Source organism: Kogia breviceps, chromosome 4 (assembly GCF_026419965.1).
Source record: "Kogia breviceps isolate mKogBre1 chromosome 4, mKogBre1 haplotype 1, whole genome shotgun sequence".
Classification (NCBI taxonomy): domain Eukaryota; kingdom Metazoa; phylum Chordata; class Mammalia; order Artiodactyla; family Physeteridae; genus Kogia; species Kogia breviceps.
The window spans coordinates 51,494,016-51,506,181 of record NC_081313.1 but is presented as its reverse complement, the minus strand read 5'-3'; the positions used below and the strand labels follow the sequence as shown (position 1 = coordinate 51,506,181).

Here is a 12,166-nt window from a genome sequence, read left to right as displayed (position 1 = left end):
ATCTGAGAACACAGAACTCAACTCAGTCATCTTTATGGTAAACACATATTTAATATCTTATCATTTGTGCTTAATAGCAGGACTCTGGAATGTCATATCTTACAGCTCATGTGCGTATATTTGACAGAGATGACATTTACATGCCAGTTACAATTTTGAAGGCTACTTAGAAAATGCTCAAAATAATATCAAATCTAACAGTATCGAATTTAAATTTAGATAAGCGAATTGAAGGGAAATATAATTACTTCTAAGCATAAATAAGAATAAGCACAGACAAGAGAACGTGACTAAAATGGGGCAGAAATGTATTTGATTTCTAAAGATTCACTTTCTTAATCTAGGCTAATGGTTGTCAACTTTTTGATCCTTAAACCCTTTATTCAAATGCATTCTACATAATCCTGAGATATACATTTGAAAAAAATGGAAAAGCTCAGGTTAAAAGAACCCCTTGGCTGCCTCCTTACCCTGTCCTTAGAATCTTGTCAGCTTCCAGCATATCTTGGCACAGCATCTTGGGCTCCATGAAAATCTATTTAAGAACTTGGAAGCGTAGCAAAGTTTGTATACCAAGAGGTCATTAATATTCACATTAGAGTGTAGTTTCGTAAAGGCGATACATTGGATTTCATCATCTTAAATTAATCTACGAAGCAAATCTTAGCCATTCTTCCAGGGGCATGGAAGGTCTGTAGACAGATTCAGGTATAGGACTAGGAGGTTTTTAAATAAATAAATGAATGAAGATAACAAATACACATGCAGACTCCTAGAAAGAAAACGGACAGAGTACTAGGAGAAGACACTCAAAATATCCCTATCATTAACTTTGAATTTATAAAAAAGCTTTCAAAGAACTAGATCAACTTACATTTTTACGGGAAAAAGAATACAAAGAACTATTCATGTGAGCTGAGCACTTCATTATTTTTAATTTATTTTTTAACTAACTGCATATGCTGTGTTATCTATTCATGAATTTTCGTTGTTATTGCTTTTTTTCTTAAGAGAGAAGCATGTTTACTACTGACAAATGCGGATTTTCCTCTTAAGGCTATACCTATTTGGATATTAAACAAGAGCTGAGAATTTTGACTCAAACCAAAACAGTCATGCAAACACTTAATGACAAAATTAAAGTGAAATTTTCAGTTGGTCTGATCAACTTTGTGTGGCTAGTCTGTGTTCTTGCCATCTATAAATAGTTGACATCAGTAATAATGATATAATGAATAGTTTTATTTTTTATTAAATTTATTCATTTTATTTATTTATTTTTGGCTGCGTTGGGTCTTCGTTGCTGCGCACAGGCTTTCTCTAGTTGCAGCGAGTGGGGGATACTCTTCGTTGTGGTGCGTGGACTTCTCATTGCAGTGGCTTCTCTTGTTGCGGAGCATGGGCTCTAGGCATGCGGGCTTCAGTAGTTGTGGCGCACAGGCTCAGTAGTTGTGGCTTGTGGGCTGTAGAGCTCAGGCTCAGTAGTTGTGGCACACGGGCTTTTTTGCTCTGTGGAATGTAGGATCTTCCTGGACCAGGGCTCGAACCCGTGTCTCCTGCATTGGCAGGCAGACTCTTAACCACTGCGCTACCAGGGAAGTCCCATGATAATGAATAGTTTTATACTTACCCTATGCCAGGCACTTATTTGTTCTGTTTACTACTGACAAAAATCCTATAAGGTGGGTACTGTTTTAACTCCATTTTACAGATGAAGAAAGTGAGACTTGAAAGCCTAGGATTACATAGCAATTTAATAGTAGAGCTGAGACTCCAGCCTGGGTCTTTCTGATTCCAAAGAGGAAAACATTACCTCTCTATACTGCCTCTGATTATCCTTTACTTTCAGATGAGAAATTGTGTAGAATAAAAAGCAGATTTTCATTGTCACAGGAATAGTGAGTCACTGAGCCTGAGATGGGTTAACAATGTTTTACCCTTTATTACTAAGTGTATTTTTTATTTGTTTACCTGTAACAGTTTGTTACCTCTGGAATCACAATAAAAAATGCACCTAGACAGAACATTGAGCTACGAATATATGATAGTGTTAAAATTGGCAAAATAATAAATCTCCACTTTAAAATGAGAGAAAATCTATTTCTACATATTTCATAGAGATATTGTGAGGATGGAATGAGATAATATCTCAGTGAGCTTTTTGTTGCTTTCCTCAGAAGGAGGGAAGGTGTTAATTTATATTACTAGAGCATCATCATTACTCTTCATTATTATGTGCCAGCCTTAGATGATGGTGGGCAGAAAATTCTTTGCCAGACTGTCTTAACTGGCAGTAATGAGCATAACAGACTATAAGCATGAGTTTGTGTGTCTCAGAAGCATGAATGGTATATCCACGACCTCTGATCTTAACTCTGAATTTCAAAACTACTCTCATCAGAAGGAACAAGAAAGAGCCTACATCCTGTCTAGCCAGCAGGATAAAACCAAAGCTGCTCATAGCTTTTTGAATAAATCTTTTTTTAAAAGGTTGGGGGAAGGGGAGAAATATGGCTCAAGTGATAGCATAGACATATCCAGAGGACTGGATCCACAATGATCTCGTCAAACTCTGGCTGCAAAAGATATGGGATCTTTGCCCGGGGGCGCAGTTCCACAAATGTTCCATGTAAGTATGGGAACTGTTCCATGCACATTTAGCAGATGGAGTAAGAAATATGGCCAAAAAATTAAAAACTGATCTTTGCGTGAGTCCTGGGGGGTCTGACATCGCTATTACAGCCATTGGATGTTTGCCTGAATAAGCCATTCAAGGACTGAATAAGAACCATATGGTCTGAATGGATGTGCTCAGGGACAGTAGCATTAACCAAAGGAGGAAATTTGATGAGCCCAGACAGTGCACTGGTACTGTGTGTCCATGGGTCACGCTTCTACAAATCAATCAATATAACTTTCAGCCAAAAGAACTTTTCTTAGACATGGCATCAACAATAGCCCTTTGGACAGAAATCGGAGGGATGCCATATTTGATGAAATGGTAAACAAAGATCTACACTATAAAAACTCTGATAGCAGTGTTGGCATTATTACTGAACAGGATATTAAGGATAATCAAAACCCAGTCCTTGCAAGCTCTGATGGTGACCACAAAGGTTTCAAATACTTGGTTTATTGCCAAGAGATTGATTTAATGATTCTACAAGCCCCAATTAGAGACATAACCCAGCATTTGAGCTTACATATACATGACATTGATTCCTAATATTTTTGCATGGGAAACACAGGGCTGGATTAGAATAGGATTATTACATGCCCTTCTAAAGCACTGGATATGTAATAGGACATTTGCAGCCTTAGATCTTAATTCACTTAAAGTAGAATGTAATATGTTTTGACTGAGTCCCAAACTATAAACACAAGAAGTGAAGAAAGAATGACTCTTCCAGTTGCTCTAGAAATTTAAATAGTATGGGATGACAAGTTCTGATTTAGAATTTAGGTTGAAATAAACTTTAGCATTCCCGCACCTGCAGAGCAGAAAGATAAGGCTTTTAATAGCACTGTGCTCCAACTCTTAGCTTTTCTGATTTAGGAAGAACGTTCTATATTGAATCACCAATATCACTTCCTTTAAAATCTTAGGATTTCCTTAGAGGTATCTTCTTCCAGATGCTGGCTAGACCCATTGCTGGCTGTGGTACAAGATCTACCATAATCACATCCTAAAATATATCTAGTTTTTAAAAAATTATTTTAAAATACTGTATATCTACTCATTTTGAAATTTTCCTTTGTAGATTTCTGACAAATTTTCAAAGTTAGATTTTTTTATTTATAATATATCTTGCTTAAGACAGTTCCCTGATGGAGATCATGAAATTCAGTGGCCTAACAGAAAGAGATGTTGTTTAATGATGAATAAGTGTTTCTTAAGACAATAAGTGTTTCACTAGAATATATAATCTTTCTAGATAGTTTTAAAGACATATTTCTTTTATTTAGAAGGAATGTGAAAAGCAAGAATGAGCAATATGAGATTTTATTTTTGAATGCGATAGTTTCACTTCTTTCACCTTTCTGAATCTGGTTAAACACACCTGAATTAACAAAAAGAAAGACAGATTTATCCAATTTATCTGGATAAGTTAGGCTATAGTAATATGACTGATATTTAGAATAGTCCAAAATCACTAGATTGGATATAACCCTTGGGAATAAAGATTAAAAACTAGTTTCTATCTGAATATTGAACTCTTCTAGTTTAAGACATGAAGTAAAATTCTATGCCTATGGAAATAGAGCTTTTACAGTTTGGCACCTTTAGATTAAAAAAAAAAAGGATAGGGCTTCCCTGGTGGCGCAGTGGTTGAGAATCCGCCTGCCGATGCAGGGGACGCGGGTTCGTGCCCCGGTCTGGGAAGATCCCACATGCCGTGGAGCGGCTGGGCCCATGAGCCATGGCCGCTGAGCCTGCACATCCGGAGCCTGTGCTCCGCAATGGGAGAGGCCACAACAGTGAGAGGCCCGCATACTGAAAAAAAAAAGGATAAAAACAGAAAATACAAAACTAAAAATTCTCACCTTTAATGTGCTTGTAGGATTTGTATACTTGAATCTACTTTAGTTGGTGTAATCCAATTATATTAATTATGACTTACATTAAAATCTTAGTATCTATTGCTTAATATAGTCATCTAGAAAATTAGCTCAAATAACTTGATTCACCTGAAGTTCCCTATAGGTTTCTAAAAAAACTTATTAAGTTAAATAAGTTTCTTCTCTTAAAATCATGTACTATATCAAGATACTTAATACTACCAGAAGGAGAAGTAGCAAAAATTCCAAGGAGATCCTTTCCTATAAACACAAGGTGAGGGGAAAGCACAAAAGAACATTTTGCTAGACAGCAAAATTAAGTCATTTTATAGATTTTTAATTTCTTTGAGGGTATGTCTGTATAGAACTAATTTCTATAGTCATCCTAATCCAAATCATATTATAATCAAAAACTAAAGTTAGTCCCCATTTTGTAGTCAGGGAAACTAAAGAAAAGAAACAAATGACTTGCTCTGGACCAAAGAAAGATATTGCTAGAATGAGAACCCAAGTTTGTAATACAGGATAGCCACAGACTGAAGTCATCCCCACACAGACTGAGTTGTTAATTAGTTGTTAAACTAGACACTAATCTCTTGTCAGCTGCTAAATGACTGATACTTATATTATTATTATGAATTCTTCATTCTTTACCCATTACTATGTTATTTAACTTTCTGATATAATTGTCTATTATAACTCTATAGAATAGATATAATCAATAGCATAAATTTATTCAGTAAAAGGTTTTAGCAAACCACTTATAGAATACTACTGCTGTGTAGATTTTTTTTTTTTTTTTTTTTTTTTTTTTTTTTTTGCGGTACGCAGGCCTCTCACTGTTGTGGCCTCTCCCGTCGCGGAGCACAGGCTCCGGACGCGCAGGCTCAGCAGCCATGGCTCACGGGTCCAGTCGCTCCGCGGCACGTGGGATCTTCCCGGACCGGGGCACAAACCCGTGTCCCCTGCAACGGCAGGCGGACTGCCAACCACTGCGCCACCAGGGAAGCCCCTGTGTAGATATTAACTAATGGTAAGAACTGAGCAACATTTTACAAAATATTTGTATTTATCTTTTACCTTCAGAATAAGTTTTAAAAGGAAAACGAGAATTTATGTGACTTCTTTCCCTGTGCTACATTTTGTGTGCATCTAGGACACATGTAAAACAATATTATTAAATACTTTAGAATCTACATCTTTCAGTGTTTTTGTGGCCTTCACAATTTCGTCCCCTGAAAAATGCAAAAAGTGGGATATATTTCCTCTACTAATTATAAGAATACTCAAGGAGGTATGAAATAACATGGTTGTATACTTGCAGCTAAGTGGGTTTTTAAAAAAAATCTCTAGTGTTATTTTGTATTTTATGTGGTAAAAACAGTTCAGTAAAATATACTAATGTATTCTTTAATGTCTTCAAATATGTAATCCTACACATCCAATTGATTTTTTTCCACTTGTTTTTTGTGTGTATTTGGACAGCTAATCCTTTTCTGCCAGTAAGTGACCTTGGGCAAGTCAACCTCCTTCAGGTTCTGGTTTCCTCATGTGAAAAAATGAAGTGCTTAGACCACATGAATTCTAAAGGCTCTTTGAGCTTTAAGTGCAGCTCTGTGATTATATAAAATAAATGTAAAATCAAATTTTATTGTTATTTGAAATCAGTAATGCTAAGTTTCCAACTTGAAGAAAATAGGCAAGTTTTAAGATTTGGAATTTTTTAGTATTAAGTATCATTAATTGAAATCACAGGAAAAGACAGTAATTGCTGGTTAATACTACATTGCTCAGTTACTCTCATAGGTGCAGGCATAAATATTCTTACACATAGCTACTTGTAATAACAAAAATGTAAAACTGGAGATTATTTGGTCCACTGTTGTGACTTTTATATAGATGAAAATCTAACGCAATTGGTATATCATTATGCACACGGTGGTCTTCAAGATCAGTTAGGTAAATCATAAGCTGGCAGCTGGAACATTCTCCCTCTCACATGTACATTATTAGCAGCCCTGCTCCCAGAGTTGGTACTGTATTATCAGTTCAGCCAACTACCTCTGCTTCATCATTTTGGACAGATGATTTTCCTCATGGTAATTTTTGTTGCCCAAAACTCGTAATCTTTTTTAATGTCCTACTTTGATACTTATTAGATTTAGGGTCAGAACGTTTGGTCTTATAGCCAACCAAATTTTGACTTCCTCTTGCCTAATTGCTTAGCACTTTTCTTAAGAAGTCCTTTATGTTGTTAACAACTACTGTAATATTCGCTGAATGCCAACTACCAGGGAAGCAAAGATGAATATGACTTTCTTTACCCTCCAGTATCTCCAGTTCCTTCCTGAAATGTAGTAACCAAAACAGGACACAGGATTCTATAATTTAATGTATTCATTCATTCAATAAAGTTTTGTTGCATATCTACTACCTTCTAGGCACTGTTCTAGACATTCAGCATTTTCAATTAGAACATTCTGTGATGATAGAAATGTTCTATATCTGCTCTGTCCAAAATCATAGCCGCTAGCCACATGTGGCTATGGGAGCCCTAGAAATGTAGCTAGTGGGTCTAAGGAACTGAATTTTTAATTTTAATTAATTTAAATTTGAATAGCCACATTTGGCTCTCAAGGCTTTTACATACTAAGGAGAGCAGACAGTAAAAATAATAAGGAAGTAATCTGAGAAATAAATAGGGTGATTTAAAGTAGGTGTAAGAGGGGACTAAAACAGGAGGATGTAATCTCTATACATCCTGGAGTAGGGGAAGGGGAGGGTGGAAGGGGTAGTGAAGTACAACCACTTCAGAATAAGAGTGATCAAGGAAAGACCTCTCTGATTGAGTGACACCTGACCTGAGACCAAACGATGAGAAGACAATATAAGGAATCTGAGGAGTATTCCCAGGAGGACCAGCAAATGCAAATGCCCTGAGAAGAGAACAGATTTAGTGTATGGAGGAAAAGAAATAAGGCCAATGAGTCTGGAGCATTCTGTACCAGAAAGAGAATAAGGCTGGAGAAGGAGGCAGAGGCTAGGTCACAAAGGCCACCGTTGACCAGAGTTAGGGGAAGGAGGAAACCACCACAGTCTTTTAAGCCAAAAAGTGACATAATGCCATAATATATTTTTAAAAGACTTCTCTGATAGCTCACTGAAGAATAGATTGATTATAGGTAGAAGAACGTGAGGCAGGGGGACCAGGTAACAAGCTGTTCTATTTGCTAGTTTGGTCTAGAGTGGTAGTAGTACAAATGGTGAAAGTGAAAGAATTCTGGATATACAGAATGAATATAATAAACATTACTTTCAAAGCATCACATGTCATAATCCCTTTACATTTTAATATAATGGTTGAATTTTTATTTAACAATCTAACATTGCTGACAGTTATTCAACTCTAATAATGTTCCCTATTGTTATTCATATAAACAAATGACTTTCATAGCATCAGTATGGTTCATCAAAGTTTGATAACTCAGAAAAATGCACCAATAAAAGCCTAGCCTAATGCTTGGTTTAAAAAAAAAATCATTTTACCAATTCTGCAAATAAGATTTATCATGTTAGAGTTATGAGCTGATTATGCGATGTCTGCATTTCAATAAATTATTCCTGGCTTTCTACTTATGTGCAGTATGTGTGGTTTATTGCAGAGAGTAAAGCTGAGAAGAATTCCAGTACACATGTTCATGCAGGGACTATACACATGGCTAGTCACTGTATATAAGGGTTTTTTTGTACCCTGTCCCTAGTGTCATGGCATTACTTTTATTATGTCTGCAGCAGTCATGTAGATGAAATGCCACAACACATTCTTTTACTCTTGTAGCCTCAACCGGCCTTTTTTATTTTTTTTAAAGAAAAAGCAATTACCATCATAAAAATTCCTTACTGGGGAACTTTCCATATTGCGTTATCATTCCATGAGTCTAATAATAGTGGAATATAAAAAAAATGTTTTAATACTAAAATATCTAAGAAAGACTTTTGAGGTCTCTATAATGAGAAACACTAAAAGTCTGGAGGAGAAGAAATAAGGAAAAAAGAAGTAAAGTCAAGTTTTTTAGACTCCTGGTACTTGTTAGAGATTTATAAATCATTGCCTAGCTAAAGATAATTTGCAAATCACATGCACCTTTACCAATGTGTAAACACAGTTAAAGAACTCTCAGTCTGTTATCTATTGGGAGAATGCTAATGCCTGACCCTTATGTATTTATTTCTATCCTGATAGCTCTATCTGCCTAAAAGCTAATTCTGTGTTTTCTGTGAAATCTTGCAGTGGTGTTATCAGGGAGATTGTGTTCCTTTTGGCACTTGGCCCCAGAGCATAGATGGGGGCTGGGGTCCCTGGTCACTATGGGGAGAGTGCAGCAGGACCTGCGGGGGAGGCGTCTCCTCATCCCTAAGACACTGTGACAGTCCAGCGTAAGTAGCTAAAGTAAGCCGGAGCCAACAAAAAGACACAGTTGGAAATGATTCAAAGCTGTGGTTTCACATGTTATCTGTAAAAACGTTTCACTAGTGAGCCAAGTGCTTGTCTTCAGAACAAGCAGTAGGCACAGGAAAGTGGAGGAGCCTTGTTAGACAGACTTTCTTTTTCTTCTTTTCTCCTTACTTATGTAGCTAAAAAGAAAAGAAAAAGAAAAAAGAAAAGCATTGTGTATCTATCCCAGATATAGCCAGACTTTTAATCTAGTAATAATCAGATAGATTTCCTCCTCCAAAAACTACTGAATTATGGATGAATCCAGGTCTTGTCTTAGCTACATTACCATTATTCCCAGGAAACATAAGGTCTTTTCACATGTCACATAAAATTATTACTGCTACATTAGTATTAAAAGGACCAATGAGAGCACTTTGAGGGTTGAAATGCCTTGATTCGCATCACAAATCACAATGAAAAGAATACTGCCCATGTGTTAAAATAGTTTCCATTCACATGCCCCCATTAATCACCTTCCGGAGCTGCATCCACTTTTCTCCTCACGATTGTTTTATGCAGGTCAGACTGCTCCTCTCCCACCACTCTTTTTCTCCAGTCAGAGTCCCCCTGGCATAAAGCCAGCCCCATCAGTATTTCTTGCTAGCTGTATTGCTTCTCCCTTCCACCAGTGCCCATTGCAGGTGGATGATTCCTTTAGTTGGTCTTGCGTGTCCTCCTGGAGACTAAACTGCTCCTTAGCTGCTTCATGTCGAGTGCTCCCATTTCCTTCTAGAGCTCAGGTTGAGGACCTTCTTTCCTGACAATTATTTGGTTCAGAATGGTGTTATAATACCACTTCTACTTTTTTCCCCCTGCTGGGGTAGAAGATGGTCTATTTTTATTTTTCATTTTTTCTCGTTTTAACTCAGGATACCTGTCTTTGGCTCCTCTCTCTAAATGTCTCTTTTCTTCTCTTTTCTTCTTTTTAGCTTGAAATTGTTTCCCTTTGTATTAGTTCTGTGTTTTCATTCTCCCACTTTCTATTATTACCATCCTGCTAAACAGAGCTCACTGTCACCCACTCATAAAACAGCATTGCCACCACCATCCCCACTACCTTGTTTTTGTCTGACCAACCCATTTCTCCCAGCTGGTTCAAGCTGGGCCATTTCTTTCCCTTGCTTAAAGTCAGCATTCACTAGCATTCAAAATATATTCAAAGTGTAACTTTAATTATCTCATTGATACCAGTGGGCCAAAATTATAATTGAGACTTGATCTTTTTAAAACAAGTGCAGAATAGTTAACCTAAGTTCAACTGCAAGCTACTGTAATTTAATAATCAAAAGTATAAAACCCTATGATAATAAATAATATACCCAAATACTTAAGAGAATGACTTGGACCTCTTTTAAAAGAACAAGTTAGTTTTTTCCATTCAAAAATTGCATGTCCAAATAATAGCATATGACTTTCTCTAATGTTAAATACTCCAAAACTTAATTTATGTATAACACGTATTTAACATCCTAATTTGAATGTAGTATAAAGTACCTATATAATATAAACCTATCTTAGATTTAGATTTAATTTTTTGAAACTGAAGTTTTTAAAACTTCATGTAATATTTGAATTGAGATAGAAATTTATTTCTTAATTAAAAACTTTGAACTGAAGCTATTTCCAGGGAGTTATTTTGTGTCCTTTCCTTATTTCCAGTCTGGAAAAAAAACCACAAACTTTCCATTTTCTACTTGGTGAACATATAGTATCAGATTATGTGTTTTGTTGAATATGATTCAAATGGCTTTTCATTATAAATGATTTTTAAACTCATTGTGTTGACCTGAATACCTGTTTACTATGATAATTAGAAAATACATTGATTTGATTGCATTTTCTTAAGAATGTGTATCATCACAATTAAGAGCCTTATAAAGTTACTCATAGTAGATTGCCTTAATTTTTTGTTCAACAACCATAATCATTATTGCTAACTGTCACCAGCATGATTATTATTTTAATAACTAATAAAATGCCAAATATTTTGTTTTCTTAAAGTAAATGTTAATATGTTTTCATCAAGCAATATATATACTGTTTATGTGGTTAGATATATTATATTCACATGTTACACAAAATGTGTTTGCAGACCTTCAGGAGGTGGAAAATATTGCCTTGGGGAAAGGAAACGGTATCGCTCCTGCAATACAGATGTAAGTAAAACCAAACTCTGCTATGAAAAATTAGCTTACATTTCCCCTAGAGCAGGGAAATTTTTTAAATCGTTAGCTATTTGATCAGAAATCCATGTGCGTGAGGGTCACATGAATTTTTGAAACTGAATGGAACCAGCCTCAGGTCCATCAATTCCTTTGAGTCAAGAGAAAGCTCCAGCACTAGAAGCAAATACACTCTCCCCCAGTAGGAATCAAGAGAGAGACACACACACCCTGAACTTCCCTGGCCCCCCAACACTCACAGCTTTGCCACCATTATCTTTCTTGAGTTCAAGAAACAAGGATTAATCTTATTATGGCCTTTACTCCATTTTATGTTTGCCACTGAAAGAAGTCCCAGACTTCCATGTCACTCCTCATCTCTTGCCATCCAATTCCATAAATTTCTGCATATCCCTTCTTCTGTTTCCTATCCCTGCCCAACCACTGAAACTCTCCTGTGCCCTCAGAAACTCATGGTCCATCATCAGCAAAATCCCTTACATCCTGACGTCTCTGAATTTTTCTTCCCTTCACCTTCATGTTCTAATGGAGACTGGCTCTCTTCTGAACATACTGCTTCCTCTGCAGGCCTCTAAAGTTAAGGACATGTATTTTCTCCCTCAGCTCTTGAAAGACTGGGCCTGGAAGTGAATTGAGTATCTTCTTTATATCTTATTACTCCTCCCAGATAATTTTTCCTTCCTCTTATCTAAAAACCACAGCCTTTAATTTCATATCATCAGACTATTACCCATACTCCCACACGATTCCTCACTCTTACGCTCTCCAACCCTATGCCTATCCTAATCCTTGTTTATTCATAAACATGTGGATGATTTTTTCAACATCTTCTCTTCTGGGTTTTTCCATAACCATACAATCATGCTGTTATTTCTCCTATCTTGAAGAAACAAAAACAAAAATACTTACCGTATCTAATTCCTTT

The 12,166-nt window shown here is 36.3% G+C and overlaps 1 protein-coding gene across 3 annotated transcripts in view; it reads left to right on the top strand.

Moving 5' to 3' along the window:
- ADAMTS6 (ADAM metallopeptidase with thrombospondin type 1 motif 6) overlaps positions 1 to 12,166 on the top strand; it is a 301,915-nt gene that overhangs the window by 195,126 nt on the left and 94,623 nt on the right. For all 3 annotated transcript variants that reach the window (XM_067031055.1, XM_059062283.2, XM_067031054.1), the window contains 2 exons: positions 8,852 to 8,997; positions 11,151 to 11,214. In XM_067031055.1, the coding sequence (XP_066887156.1) occupies positions 8,852 to 8,997; positions 11,151 to 11,214 (210 nt within the window). The remainder of the gene's footprint in view (positions 1 to 8,851; positions 8,998 to 11,150; positions 11,215 to 12,166) is intronic.